This window comes from Thermobia domestica, chromosome 13, assembly GCF_964235325.1.
Source record: "Thermobia domestica chromosome 13, izTheDome1.hap1.1, whole genome shotgun sequence".
Classification (NCBI taxonomy): Eukaryota; Metazoa; Arthropoda; class Insecta; order Zygentoma; family Lepismatidae; genus Thermobia; species Thermobia domestica.
Genome location: NC_137466.1, coordinates 5,860,826 through 5,877,541, shown reverse-complemented (window position 1 = coordinate 5,877,541; position 16,716 = coordinate 5,860,826). Strand labels below are relative to the sequence as shown.

At 34.6% G+C, this 16,716-nt stretch overlaps 2 protein-coding genes across 3 annotated transcripts in view; one reads left to right on the top strand and one right to left on the bottom strand.

The window, feature by feature from the left end:
• The window catches only part of LOC145667995 (zinc finger MYM-type protein 1-like), a 126,764-nt gene that overhangs the window by 25,314 nt on the left and 84,734 nt on the right, over nucleotides 1-16,716 (top strand). The window lies entirely within an intron of this gene.
• The window catches only part of LOC145667997 (uncharacterized), a 52,158-nt gene that overhangs the window by 22,985 nt on the left and 12,457 nt on the right, over nucleotides 1-16,716 (bottom strand). The window contains exon 2 of one of the 2 annotated variants that reach the window (XM_081735439.1): nucleotides 2,579-6,119. The exons of the other annotated variant lie outside the window; for it this stretch is intronic. Coding sequence (XP_081591565.1) covers nucleotides 4,955-6,119 — 1,165 coding nt within the window. The 3' untranslated portion in view covers nucleotides 2,579-4,954. Of the gene's footprint in view, nucleotides 1-2,578; nucleotides 6,120-16,716 lie in introns of those variants that run through there. 2 annotated transcript variants of the gene reach the window in all.

Genomic DNA, 16,716 nt, shown 5'->3' with positions numbered 1-16,716 from the left:
CTTGTGTACTTGTGAAACCTCTAAATCTCTAGCAACCTGGCGCTTGTTAATGTGTTCGGATTACTGTGCGTCCACACGATTGCAATAAACACAGCCTAGACTTGGCAACGAAGCCTCACTACAAAAGCTGTTGTACGCCAGTTAGGAAAGTATGTGCATGCACTATTTTTTACCGGCCAGCCAAAGTGGCTAGCAACCTATGAGAAGGTTACATCCTCTGTAAGGTGAAAGATGTAAAGGAATTTCCGTGTAAAGTATAAGTGACAGTCTGCGCTCTATTGAAATTTTACAATTACATGGTATAACAACTAACAAAAAATCAAAAAGAAAAACAAAAGAAGTTGTCGTAAATGATTCTGATGCTTAGCATTATGAAGGAAGTAAACATATATAACCACTTAGTATAGACAGAATGATTTAATAAATAAACACAATTAGAGAAAATGGAAAATTGATAAAATGATAGCAAGGATGGAGAATGAGGCGAGCTGTGGAACACAGGATAACACATGGGTTTTGTTAATCACACAAATGAACTTGTTTCTGCTTAGGATTATCAATACGTCATGATGAAAATAGGGGAAGAAAAAACCAAGTAAATGCTGATTACTATGCAGGATGTGATGGATGAAAGAGTGGCAAATGCTAGTGTATAACATAATCAGATAAAATTAAGGGGTAGAATGTACTGATAGAGCGTAAACAGTAGACAATGGGTATGCTCGTAACGATGTGGTGTGAGGTGTAAAGCGACACATTGGATACGGCATAAAGTAAAGGATGCTGGATTTGGAAGCGTTTGTTGATATAGTTGAGAGCTAGTTTTTCATTATTGTACTATAATGTGGAGAAAATTTTCCGTTGGTATAGCCTCTGGGTGGGACTAGGTAATCGGACACGGAAAGCTATGTGGGAAACTTATCGTTCGAGGATCAAAAGCTTTTGTGGATGATCCGGCTATCCACATCGAAAATCCGTATGTTAAGTTTGGTCGTAAGAAAATGTATATATATATATATATATATATATATATATATATATATATATATATATATATATATATATATATATATATATATTTAGGATCATCTGTGAAAAATTTATTTGTGTTTTTTATTTCCGTTGTGTACCCAGTAGTAAGGTTCTGGCTAGAGTCTGTGTTTGACAACCCATCACAAATTATATATGAAGCTGGAAATGCAGTAAAATACCGTTATTTTTTGTTAATACAGGACAGTCTTAAAATAATTTACAATTCTCAACACAGATGGCAAGAATACAGTAAGTGTGACTTGGATAACAGTGATTTCACGCAGAAGTGAGACAAATCTGGCGCTCCATATTCTGCTTAATGTCGTGATGTACAGACGAATGCTGACCAAAAATGCAGTGAACAGAGAACCATTTTAAAATATAGTGCCAAAATACACAAAATATTACAAACAAACTTACGTACTATTAATGTTAGTTAGTTGCTGGAATATGGCTGCTTATTGGAGAGTGATTCGTGGATGAAAGAATCGGTAGGAAACAGTGGAACCCTTTCTCATCCAATTCTCTATATAGAGAAACAACCGCAGGAGTAGAGGGGGTGGAGTGTTAGTATGCATTAAAATAAACGGAGCAGCAGAGCACAGACTGATCTCGTACGTGAGTGTGAAATTATTTGAGCACAGGTAAATCTGACGAATAACACAAACTTCGTAGGATGTTTCTGCAGACCACGTAGTAAGAGTCCTTGAAGTTTACTAAAACATGCCACGAATTCCGTCATAAGGTGACAAAGTTCTTCATTTTGTGACTATAACATGGGCTTAGAGTGGATCGACAGTAAACATGAGATCGCATCAAACAAAAATGACATCCCGTTTGTCGACTATTCTATTCTAGGGCTGGATTTGGGATACTACAATATGCATAACCCGCGTAAAAGTACAGTTTAGATTTTGTAATCTGTACTTTTCCGACGGAATGTGTCATCTCATATAAAAATATTCTTCCCTCAGACCACGACTCTCTAGAAGTGACATTCCGCGTTCAATGTCATACTCCCATTCTCAGTAACCAGCAACTCGACAAAAATAACGCTCCTAATTGACTGGAGGAAGGCCCCTTCAAGTGAAATTTGTAAAAAAAAAAAAAAAAAAAAAAAAGAAATGAAATCTTCAAGTTGAACGTCTCACGGTTATGCCGGTTAGGCTAAAGGAGACGGTGACAATGAGGAGTGAAATGGTTTAATGAAGAAAATTGGAGGAAACGGGAGAACCCCGAGAAAACCCACGAGCACGGTGTTTGTCCACCACTGAAATTTGTAAGTTACTATAAATGTTATCGGGGACATTTTTACTAAAAGGAACAATAGATGTTCCGATGTTTTTCATCCAACAATAAAAGACTTTCTACTGTTCCAGAAAGCAAAAACAATGAAATTTCCCACATGTATCAGCGAAGAGACTCGCCACACATTCTGAAATAAGAAAAAGGCTTGGGAACTGTGGCGTAGATTTCCAAATATATATATATATATATATATATATAAATTTTAGTAATATAGGGTTTCACAAAAAAGCTATTGAAATGCAAGTAGCAAGACTATATTACAAAAAATTCAATCACCAGCATCAACAACCCTAAAACCCTTTGATCACTTATCAGATATTTATCTAAATCTTCTAGCATATTTCTTGTGGCGTACAATGGTGTATCAGGTGCAGCAAATGAGGAAAGAACAGAAAAGGTTTAATTAATACTTTGCTAACAAATTTTCAGATGCATAATCGTTATACCTCCCTGTGCAATCCGTTTGCTCATCCACGTTATTTCATTTACCAATTACTCCTAAAGAGGGTGAGTTACCCCTATTTTCTCTCAGGCGACCTCAGAGCGTCTGGCGCGGACAATATAAGCTAGATTGAAAAATTATGTGTCACTCTGAGGCTATATCTAGCTACTCTCATACATACCAATCGTCTGGGCGAGGATTATCATAACCAGACTCATGAAATTCACCTCTCCCTTATATCTACCCAAACAAACATGGTTTCATCTCTAAAAGCTCTTGCCTCACAAAGATCATTAACATGCTTATTCACGCTACGCATAGTGTATATAACAATGAATAACTTGACGTCATCTATTTCGGTTTATATGGTGTCTTTGATTCCATGAAAAATTCTCTTCTAACTTTCAACATGTCCAATACATTCTGTATTCATGGGCACTTTTATGTTTGTGGAACATTTGTTGTTTTTTCTCTCGTTACTATTATTATTATCGCTATTGCGATTAACTTTATTATTGCTGCGTTATGTTAACATTTATTAAATTTGTGAACTTCTACAAAATATATTGCTACACTCTTGGTACGTAAAAGCGTGTCACCTTTATGTTAATATTTGCCTTAAAAAACGCGATATTGAACGAATTTTATCGCACAATTCGGCAACTAAGATGTTTTGCACTTGTATGTGTTGCCAGGTGTGTGACCTGACTATGTAATTTCATGTACGAACATAATTTTCTGTAAATCGCTTCACATACCTTGCAATGTATTTTCACTATAATTAACGACTTTTCGTAAACGTCTTACACATTGCTGCAAACCCATTTTATACTGTATGTGCAAGCACGTCTCCCCTAAATTGAACTTCGACTAAATTACTCTTCACAATCTTGTCAAGAAGAGTTCCTTCCCATCTGTATTTATATAGCTATTGTCAAATATGAACTTTATTTAAATACTTCTTACACATTTAAAAAGCTTTAGTTTCTTTATTCCTATATAGTAATATATTTCCCGCCGTGTGATTTAAAATGTCTGTTGCAAAATGTGAGCTTGATATAAATTTTGTTTTCACCTCTGTGTTGGCACGTGAGTAACATTTTGATCTGTGTTTTAAAATGTCCTTCCAAACTTCAACATAGACGAATTACTTTTTCCTACCGTTTGCATGTGATGTTTTCTACTTGTGTATACGAAAATTAGTCTTGCCAAGCATTAACGCGTATTAAATACCTTTCTACATTCTTTGTATGTCAAAAGTATTGCACTTTTTTTAGTAGCACGCCTTGCCTAACTTCAATGGAAACTCAGTAATTCTCTACGCTGTTTGCATTTCTTCATTCATTCCACTGCTTTAATATAGGGTTTGCAAATTGGAAACTGAGTAAATAGTTTTCTACCCTTTCCGCATTTGTGAGATTTTTCTTCTGTGTGGATCAGCATTATTTGCAAGCATAATATTTTGGTAAATGCCATTCAACGTAGACTATATATTTTTTACATCTTTTGCACATGTAAGATTACTGTGTAGACTAACATGTGTGTAGCCAAACTTGAATGTAAACTAAATAACTTTTCTTCTTTCTTGGCATGTGTGACGTTTTTCATCTTTGGCTATTAACGTGTGTGAAGCCAAACTTGAACACCGACTAACTCCCTTCCAAACACATTCCACTTAATAAGTTTTACACCTATGTATCAGAACATATGTGTTGCCGAGCTAGAACGTAAAATAATATATTCAACATATACTTTACATTAATTGTTTTAACATTTAAGCTGACAGGTGTGAACTTTGACTAAATCCTTTCCTACACTCTTTGATGATGCGTGAATTCTCACTTCTGTATGTCAACATCTATGTTGCAGGGAGAGAATGTTGACTAGGTCCCTTTCCACATTCTTAGCCCGTGTGTAGTTTTTTTCTTGTACGGATTATCATGTATCTACCCGAACTAGAAAGTTGATTAAATGTTCAACCACACTCTCAGCATGAGTGAAGTTTATCGCTTTGTGTGGATTAAGATATGCGTATAATAACTTGAATGTCCACTAAATATCTTTCCTAGCTCTTAGTAAGTGCATGTTTTTTCTCCTATGGTGATTGACATGTGTGTAGCAAATTATGAACGTTAAATTGTTTCCGCACGTTTGGCATGTATGAGATACTTGTCATGTGTGGAGTGTAACGTGTCTAGCCAAATTTGAACGTTGATTAAATGCTCTACCACACACTTGGCATGTATAAGATTTTTCTCCTGTGTGTATTAACATGTGTGTAGCCAAACTTGAACATCGGGTAAATCCTCTTCCACACTCTTGGCACTTGTGAGGTTTCTCTTCTGTATGGATTAAAGTGTGTTGAGCCAAGAGTGACGGTGCACTAAATCGCTTACCACACTCCTCGCATTTGTGACGTTTTTGTCCTGTGTGAATCAACATGTGTGTTGTTAAATTTGCACGTTGCCTAAATCGTTTTCCACATTTTTGGCATATGTGAGGTTTTTCTCCTGTGTGGATTAACACATGTGTTGCCAAAAATGAATGAACAGTAAATCCTTTTCCACATAACTGGCATGTATGAGGTTTTTCTCCTGTGTGGATTAACATATGTCTAGCCAAACTTGAAGGAGCAGTAAATCCTTTTCCGCATTCTTGGCATGCGTGAGGTTTTGCCTCTGTGTGGATTAACATATGTCTAGCCAAGGTTGAACGTTGAGAAAATCGCTTTCCACACTGCTCACATGTGTGCGGTTTTTCTCCTGTGTGGATTAACATGTGTTTAGCCAAACTTGAACCTACACTAAATCTCTTTCCACACTCTTGGCATGTGTGACGTTTTTCTCCTGTGTGAATTACCATGTGTCTTATAACGTGTGAACGTAGTCTAAATCCCTTTCCACACTCTTGGCATGTGTGAGGTTTGGCTCCTCTATGGATTAACATATGTCTAGCCAAACTTGAGCGTTGATTAAATACCTTACCACACTCTTGACATGTGTGAATTTTTTTCCCTTTGTGGACTAATATTCGTGTATCTGCACTTGAACGTGCACTAAATACCTTTCTAGTTTCTCCGCAGATGTACGAGTGCTCACCTGTATTTAATAAGTTACCGCTTGCCAATATTGAACTTCGACTATAGCGTTCATTACTCTTTCGGTACGTATGACGTTTTTCACTTGTGTGCGTTAGGATATGTGTTGACAAACGTGGCCGATTAAATCCTCTGCCAAACTGCTTCGAACTATGAGATTTCTCATTTGAATACAACATTGTTTCCTTTAATGTCATAAACGTATTCCCTTCTCTGTCAAAAGCAAATACGTTATCGCGCCTATAAGAAATTCAATAAAAAAGGAAATGTGAATGGAGGTAATTAATAAGTAGCAAAAAGAAATGAAATCATTCGTTATATAACATTATAAAATACGTTTATCTTTGTTGTATTACATTAAATCTTGTAGAAATATGGAACTGAGATCTATGGAAGAGTTTCTATCTCTCTATTCCTAAAACAAGGGGAAAGAAGTTTGCTTTACTACATCAAACTGTGAAATCATTTATATATATACGGTCTCAAACTTAACGAAAGTAGAAACCAACACACATTTTGTGCTATGTGGAATAAACATTTCATTGTTACATCTGAAAACAGAGATCCGTTGTTACTAAAATTATATATAATATCATTAATTCTTCTGTGAGAAAATTTAAAAATAGCAAGAACTTGTTGCCATTGCAGCAAAAAAACTGTTGCTAGAATTACAAAGAAAGAAAGGAGGGGGATAACTTAAAATTTTGCACAAATTACGTCATTTCAATCAGTATACCAATATCTAGCCGTGTTTTTAATATTATCTAATACTTTGAGATAGTAAATTTTAATAGGTGCTACAATCTTCGTGTCTACTGATATAAAAATACGAGGTTACATCTGATACATATTGTTGAGGGATTGGAGTTAGATAAATTTTATTTTCAAAATTTTTAAGAATTAGATCAAATAAAGATAAAATGAATGTGCAAGAACTAAAAGACAAAAACTCAAAGTTAAGTAATTGCAGAATTAGGTTAAAGAAATAAATTACAAAATTATGTTGTCTATGTTTTGGTTGTGTCAGATGTAAGTACACATGTATTAATGTGCAATGTTGTGATTACGAAGAAAAACACAGAAATAATACTTTCTGAGAAGTGCTGAAAGAATAAGTTGTAACGTTTATGTTCGTCAATTGTTAACATCAACATAAAATTTTAAGATGTAACAAAATTGTCAGATTACGGAGATAGACGTCTGGATATTTTGTCTATTTGATGATCATTGCAGAAATGTTAATTTCGGCAATGAGATAGCAAACACGTGGAGAAATGTGAAGCAAGGTGGCAGTCTGGAGAGTAACTGGATTGACATAAATACTCTTGGAAATTGAGATCATGATCATTCTGAGATTAGACGGCGTTCAGCGATTAAACGGCAATTCAACAGCGAGAGGTCTCAGTCAGTGAGTCGACGAAGGGACTCCCAATTCAATCTTTTCTTATTTAATATTTCGACGAGATTTACTTGAAGTTCATCCGAGAGCTATGGTTAACTAGTTCATAATACAAGCACTATAGCCGTTCTACATTTGAACATTTTAGGAACATTTTCTGGAGTTTACTCTGCTGCACCTTAAGCTTCATTAGAGACTACATCAACAGCTACCCAGAAGGTATGTGTTTGCTATTTGTTTTACATCATCAAATAGAGAATATAATCAGACTCATTAAGTTGTGATCTGGAAATGTATGAACATCCTACACATAACACAGTACACTATCACATCACGTTTTATAATTGAAAATACAATGTATCTAAACCTCACTCGTCTTGCGTTTACTTTTGAAATTAGTAATAGAATTTCCCTGACATTATAGAAAATGTTAGGAGGACGACCTTCCTGTCATTTTGAGCTACGTACATGCTATTAAAGGCAAGACAAGGGGGGGTTGACATGGTGGAGGCGACCCTTGGTTCGATTCCCGGGACAAGCAGTTATTTATATTATTGAATTACCCACCTTTGACATGGTGGAGGCGTTTCTTGGTTCGATTCCCAGGAGGTTTACAGTTGTATATTGTTAAATTACGCACCCTGGTATTGTGAAAGTGACCTTTAGTTTGATTCCCGGGAGATTTAGAAGTGTAAGATAAGTTGTGATTGATTTAGAAATATATTAGTGACATTTTATTTTATTTTATTTTATTAGACGCGGTTGAGGTTAATTACTATTATGTGGTGTTAGTTACATAGAGAAATGAAACATTAATAGTTATAGTTATGTATGAAAAATAGATATAATAAATTAATACAGGAATTATTAAGACTCGCGCACATAGAGCTAATAAACGAATTTCATTAGGCAAGACAAGGGGGGGTTGACATAGTGGAGGCGACCCTTGTTCGATTCCCGGGATAAGCAGTTATTTATATTATTGAATTACCCACCTTTGACATGGTGGAGGCGTTTCTTGGTTCGATTCCCAGGAGGTTTACAGTTGTATATTGTTAAATTACGCACCCTGGTATTGTGAAAGTGACCTTTAGTTTGATTCCCGGGAGATTTAGAAGTGTAAGATAAGTTGTGATTGATTTAGAAATATATTAGTGACATTTTATTTTATTTTATTTTATTAGACGCGGTTGAGGTTAATTACTATTATGTGGTGTTAGTTACATAGAGAAATGAAACATTAATAGTTATAGTTTGTATGAAAAATAGATATAATAAATTAATACAGGAATTATTAAGACTCGCGCACATAAAGCTAATAAACGAATTTCATTAGAAATAGATAATTTATTTGAGGAGAGAAGGAAAACGAAAAATCTATAATACAAAGCATAGAAACTCCGAAAGTAGTATTTCAAGAAGGTCCAGTTAGCAATTTTCCCTCGAGTCCGGTGCCACAGTCAATTACTGAAGACTTTCCGTCTATTTTACAACTAGATACAGAGTTAGTTAACAGACAGAAAACTTGTTTTAATAAAAGAGTAGAATCTGTAGAAGTTAATAATATTAATAGTAGAGAAAAAGAATCAGAGTTTGAAAATAAGACAGAAATGGCTTCGAATGTGACGGTGTGCGCGGATATAAATAAATTACCGAAGTTTGATTTACGATCAGACAGTGACATCATCGGATTTTTCGACGAATTCGATGATGCATGTCATATGGCAACTGTGAGTGAAGAGAAGAGAAAAGAGCTATTGCCTAATGTATTTCGTGGAACGGGCCGACAATGGCTTAAGTTGTTCCTTCAGCGAAAAAATTTAGCAGAGATTACCTATAAAGAGTTACAGGGACAAATAATTACCGAATTTACTAAGACAAATGTCACTTTGGACATAGAAGAGAAATTAAGAGAACGGTTGCACCAAGAGGACGAACCGATAATTAATTACGTGTATGACATGCTCGTAATGTGCGAACGATTGGATTCTAAAATGTCAGATGCGAAAAAGATAGGTATTATTGTTGGTGGTCTCCAACCATATTATATGGAGAAAGTCGGCACAAATGCTTATTCTACAATAGATAAGCTTGTAGAGGTCTTACAGAGAATAGAAAAGAAGAAATGTAAAATAGATAAGAGGTTGAAAAGAGAGACAGGTAAAATTACTATAGAAGACTTAGTAAAGAAAATCAAGGAACAGGCGGATAGTGAGGATAGTGATTCAGATGAAAGTAAATTGATTCTTAGAAGAGAAATGCGAGGCAAGTTAGATACAAACGTAAAACAGGAACCACCAAGTTTAACACAGTTAGCACAACTAGAAAAGAAAATCGAGGAATTACAGTTGACTTTATCCACAAAAGTTAAGGACGATGAAAAACAAACAAGTAGAAATAATGAAGATAGGAGTCAACGATATGAAAATAGCAGAGGTTTTCGAAATCATGGTAGAAACCAATATCGCGGGAATAACAATAAATATTGGAATAATCAAAATAGAATTCAAAATGGAAATGGAAATAGATGGAATAGTTATAGAGGAAATGGTAGTTATCGGAATAATTACCGCGGAAATAGAAGTAATATTTGGAGAAACAATCGAGGCAGACTGAATAACAGTTGGCATAACAGTAATTTTTCTCGACAGATGTGTTGTCATAATTCAGGAAAGAGTGAACAACAACCACGATACGTACAAGTTGTTCCAACTCAAATAAATGGGACATTTTACCAACCATTCGGCAATTAAAATTTAAACTAAATACTTCTGTAAATGGGAGAGGCACATTTACAGGGTATAAAAACGGGAAAATTAGAGAATAGCCTCAATCAGTCAAGAAAATAACATGATTTCTTTACCAGTAGATATTGAAAATAGAGAAGTGAAAGCGTTAATAGATAGTGGTTCGCAAATTTCGATTATAGACGAGAAATTGATTCCACCTACAGCAAGAGTAATACCACAAGAAACTAAAATTAAGGGTGTCACTCAAAACGTGTTGGTTATTAGTAAGACAGCAATAGTAAAATTTAGTGTGTCAAATCAGACTTTTCACTTACTATTTCGGGTAATTAAGAATTTCCCGTATCAAATATTGATCGGGAATAATTTTTTGACAGCGCAGAATTGCAAAATTGACTATGAAAATAATAAATTATTGGTTCAAAGATTTGGTAAACCTCAAGTGCGAAAGGAAACAACTGCTGACACAGTTTCCGTTTCGGATAATGCAGCAATTGGGTTGAAATTTTGCATGAAACCAAAATGGATGTTAGCTCATAAGGTAAAATTAAGCCAAAGGAGCGGAACCGTTGTTGAAGTAAATTTAGTAAATTCGTGGAATGGAAATGAATATTTATTAGAGCCCGGTCGAGATTTAGAGAACCAGTTTAATATTTTTATACCACGAGTTTTGTTATCTAAAGAAAATAACAAATTAGAGGTTGTTAACCCAGCCAATAGACCAGTTATGTTGATACGCAATTTAAGGCTAGGATATGCTGAGGAGTGCAAACCTGAGCAGAAATTGCGAAAAGAAGGGTTATCACCGGAAGAAATTGACAAAATATTAGAAGCACGACAAAATTTTGATAAATCTCGAATAAAGTGTGGTAGTCAAACTAAATCTGAAGTTAGGGAAAGTATTGAAAATTTATGCTATGATTTTGCTGATGTTTTTGCGTAGAGAGAAGATGATTTAGGGAGAGTTAAAAATGTAGAACAACATATTGAGCTGCAGACTAGAGTTCCATTCAGACGCCAACAATATCCCATCCAATAGCGTTACGTGATAAAGTAAAGGAACAGATTAACATATTGCTAAAACAGAACATCATAGAGGAGTCGAATAGTTCATACAATTCTCCCATGTTATTTGTTAAAAAGCCATAGGGAGCAATAAGGGCAGTTTTGGACTGTCGTTTGTTGAACCGGCATGTTAGATATCACAGCATTGGATTACCGCCCATACATGAGATATTAACGTGTATGGGGGGCCATAAATTTTATTTAATTTTAGACATTAAGGCGGCATATCATACGTTGCCAATTACAAAAGAGTCACGGGACTGTACTGCGTTTAATATTCCAGGGGTTGTGGCATATTGATACAAAGTACTCCCTATGGGGTATTGAGAATAGCCCGCAGTTTATACGAAAATAATGACAATGACGTTAGCGAACGTTAGTCCAGAGTCAGTATCATAAGGGTTTTCATAAAGTCTGAACGGATTTAATTCGCTTATAATTTACATAAAAATGCTCATATTGAAATTAAATAAAGTGTAAACGGTAGCGGAAGGATTAAATTTTTACCTGTAATCTGCACCAGCTCACTTCATTCACCGCCACACCTCTAACTGGGGCCATTTACGTCCACACAGCGTTCCGCTGTGTTTGATTTGAAATGCCACAGAAGTTGAACCGGATGTCCAAATCTTCATCATGCAGATCCTGGACTATCTTGATTTTGTAACCTTCGGCCTTAATCGTCTTCTTGGCTATCTTAAACACGGTTGTCTGTGGGATTCCGAGTTTCATGGACCGTCTAGGAATCGACTTCTGTGGGCTGTTGAAACTGACCCTTGCCCTCCCTCTCCCTCTGTCAACGTGTTCAGAGTTGCCGCTTATCTAATAGTGTTGCCAAGTACAAATTTAATCCTTCCGCTACCGTTTGCACTTTATTTGACTTGATTGTGAGCATTTTTATGAAAGTTATAAGCAGATTAAATCCGAACAGACTTTATGACATTCCTGTACTATATGGATGATATCCTGGTTTACACGAACGAACAGGAGAAAATGGTCGAGGTGTTGAAGTCAATTTTCCAGAGACTAAGACATTACGGACTGAAACTGTCAGTAGAAAAATGTAAATTAGTAGAAGAAAAAGTTTTAGCATTAGGACACGTAGTAAGTGATGCTGGATATGAAATTAGCCCTAAGATCATTTAAGCGATTAAAGTTTTCAAACAACCGAAGTCACCCAATGAATTAAAGTCATTTCTTGGGTTGACGAATTATGTCAGGAAGTTTTGCAAGAATCAAGCAGAAATTACTGCAGTGTTTTCTCCAATTTTGAAGAAAGGCCATAAATTTCTATGAAAAAATGAACACCAGGAAAGTTTTTAAAACAAGCGTGTTGGAGGCACCACTTTTAGCACCTTTGCGTGAAGAACTGGAGACACGTGTGTACACAGACGCTTCAATGCGTTCAATTGGAACTGTGTTAATGCAAATACAAAAAGTGGTGAGTGGACCCCAGTTGCGTATTATAGCAGAGTGTTGAGGCAACAAGTAAAACAAAAACATATCGTAGAGTTCGAAATCCTGGCGGTGGTGGACTCTTTTAGAGCATTCAATTACTACCTGTTTAATAAAGAATTTGAACTTTGGACCGATTGTCGATGTTTGAAATATTTGCAAGCGACACCAAAATTATCTCCTAAATTACTAAGATTAAGTTTTGAATTGGCCCAATATAATTACACGCCAATTCATTGCCCGGGGGAGAAAAACCTGAGTGATGTATTGTCGCATAATACGACAATTAAGCCAACAGAAGATGATATAGAAATAGATGCATTACCGATTAAAGATAATCTGCAGGTGAACTTTACATTTGACGATAACATAAACGTGGGGTATTTACAGCGAAAGGATGTATTTTTCGGCCCAATAATGAAAGCAGTTTAAGATCCGGACGGGATCGATGTAAAAGCGGAAAAGCAGTCTAGATGGTATACGATAAAGGATGGGAAACTTTATCAAACACAGAAAATGGCACGTGGAATGAAATTATTGTTATGTATACCGTTTTTACTTCGGGAACCAGTTTTTAAGAATATCCATTGCTCCGTGTATGGCAGAGGTCATTTTTCGTATGGCAAATGTTACAAGCGAGCTTTGCGTACTATTTATATTCCCAATATGAAAAAGTTCTTTTATGACAAAGTTAAGGAGTGTATTAGCTGTCAAGTCCAGAAAAGAAAATCTGGGAGGACGCAATTTCATGCGCAGACCTACCCTAATTATGCACCGTTTCAGTTTGTAACTCTCGATGAAATTGGTCCATTTAAAGATAATAATAATGGATATAAATATGTTTTAGTGTTTGTAGACAATGCGACACGGTATGTGATAGCAAGAACGGCAGAAATCATTGGACAGATAATATTTGAAGAAATAATTACGAAGCACGGGGTTCCCGAATTTCTTAATATGGACAGATTGAGCAGTCACCGAGGCAAAATTATGGAAGAAATGGCTGAGAGATTCGGAATGAATCTTCATTTTGCAAATACCGATGCCCATTATACCGTGGGAATTGCGGAACGAGCGATAGAAACCATACAGCAAATAATGAAACATTATATTAATAATGAGTTCACGAATTGGGATGAGGTATTACCCAGTATAATTTTTACGATGAATACTCAGATACATGACGGAAATGGGTATTCACCGTATTATTTGTTAACTGGAAAGGAACCCAGGACATTTTTAGAACAAGTTCTGGAAGTACCATGTAAAAATGTGGACAATGAGACGAGAATGCAAACCAGCAGAGAAGCAAGGAAGTTTGCTTATAGGAACCTACAAAGGAAGTTTAAGGCACAGAAAAAACAGATCGAGAAGACGTATGACCAACCGAGTTTCGAGATCGGTCAGCAAATCTTAATCAAAGAAATGCCACGAGCTGGTATTCCAGGATGGTTTGGTGGGAGATATACCATCAGAGGCACTATATTAGAGAAAATTAATAATAACTTATATAGAGTTAAGTATGAGACAGTAAAAGGCGAAAAGAAAGTCGACACAGTAGACATCAGACGTCTTAAACCGTTTATTAGTTCGAAGAAGGAAAAACAAGAAGAAGATTACGATTCGGATAGCGATGAGTAAGAATGGAAGTAGGATATGGAGAATTGAATTTTGGACTTTCTTTTTAAGAGAGAAAATTAGTGGAAAAAAACTGTGCACAACGCGTGTTTATGGGTGATCAGTCAGTAAGGCGGCTGGTACTCAACCAAAGGGTCATCAATATCTGAGGAAATTCAGATATTTTAGTATTCTGAACCTATAAGCATGTATTGGTCACAGAAATTAGCAATTTTTTTTAATTAGAGAATATAAACCATTAGAGATATTTATATTTTAGAGAATTTGACATTGAGTATTCCTCAGGTGTAGCTAGATAAATAAATAAATAAATAAGTAATTAAATAAATAAATACATAAATAAATAATTAAATTAAATTAATTAAATAAATAAGAATAACAATAGTAATTAGATAATTTTAAATTATTTCAGAGTTCATTGGAAATTTGATTGAGTATAGGAAAAAAATAAATAATATAATGAGCGATATATTGAGTAATTAGTTATCACATTTTAAAGAACGAAGATGTTAAAAGATTCGTAAATATGCACGATATATTTTTAAACACTCTAGATGTAAAAACTGAAGCTCTTGTGAGTGAAGTGAGTAGAATACTAACTAATGAACTTCATAACCTAACAGAAAATTTGTTAAAACTAAAAGTTGATACTACTGTTCCACACCTTGTTGTTACGACTGAGTACATAACATATAATTTTTGGAATAATGGTCGTATTAATATTAACAATAGTGGCTTTAATTGTGTTGTATTGTAGACTTTACAGAGCGATTAGAAACTATAAATTGCAAAAAGAAGATGCATAGGACATAATAATAATAATAATAATAATAATACTAGGATATAACAATAATAATAATAATAATAATAATAATAATAATAATAATAATAATAATAATAATAATAATAATAATGAGATAAGAAGCACCTGAGGAAATACATTGATTAAATTAATGCTGAAAAACAATGGAAAATTAAAACGTTAAATAAAAAAATTCTGGTACTTACCTATCAGCTAGACTGAAGTGAATAAGGGGGTATCGAATCTAGAGACACGAGGCATGAAGCGTAGCCGGTAAGGAAAAGAACGGACGCGGAATGACGATCGATGGTTAGAAGTTAAGAATAGTTGAAAGAACATAGTTTAGTAACAATAGATAATAGACAAGTATGACTAATAGATAAAGTAGTAACCCGATAATAATAAATAGAAAATAGGAAAACTAGAAAATAGAACATCAAAAAGAGGAAAGTGAGTAATCACATTTACAAGATCTATGATTTTTAATACATAGAAGTAAGCAAAAGAAACTAGATACTGTAAAATAGTAATAATAAAGACTGAATGGAATTAATTCAGCAATGAAATATTTGTATAAATATTAATGAATATTGTGTATACACGAGAAAATAGGTTAAGTGATTTTTTAAAACTAGCTAGTGATATTGTATTTTAGTATGGTAATATTATATATGTATAGAAAGAGAAAATAAAGAATAATAAATGTAAGTAGGAAAATAGGAGCATAGATTACATTAATACGTATATTTTAGATTAATATATTAAATTGTTTAAGTTTAATAGCAATATAATAACAGAGGATGCTAGGATGCTTTAAGAAGCTTGGGTGCACGTTAGGCTATAATGACCTTGATATTGGGAGGAATTCCTCCGAAATGCCGAAGTCATACGGACGAGAACAAGAAGGCACGAAGCCATGTCAGGTGGACGCGAGCCATCAAGATGGCTGAAAGCTGGAGGAGCACATCTCCTCGCTGCGTGAGAGAGAGAGTTAAATGCAAGATTGAGAACACGAAAAGCATGCGTTAGATGAGAGAATTAAAGTTAAATAATTGGTATTATCTGGAATTATACAAAATAATTAATAGTAGTTAAGTTAGTGTACTAGATGCCTAAATAAGAATTTAAAATAAATGATTTTGTACTAATATAGCAACAACAATATAGTGTTGAGTACAAGTTGAAAAAAAAGACGGAAATTAAAGATGTACTTTAAGATACTAGTTTAGTAAGATGAGAAGCTACATATAATAGGAGAACGACGAGATAAACATTGTATCAAAAACATTAAAATATGCGTAAGGAAATACAATGAAAATTTATAACAAAAGAAAAAATGCCTATCGTATAATAAACGAATTGTAATTTTCCATTTTGATGAATGATAGACAGAAATAAGGGAATAATATTTTAAGTATCTATAATTAGTTGACTATATCGTCAAGTCAATAAAGTTTTTGTCTGTTTATTACAGATTATCGGGATAATGGACAGCAACGAGTTATGCTTTTACATTGCGATTGTCGTACTTGGTATATTAGTAGTTCTAATAAGTACAGGTACAGCCTATATTATAGTAAAAATAAGGAAATTAGATAATAAAAAATGTAAAATGCTTAGTACAAAAAGCGAGAGTAATTCTGAAAGTGGATATGAAAGACCTATGATATATCCACCTAGTAAACATTATCTCTCTGTCCCAATCTATGGAAGAGTGAACAAGAGTAGTCG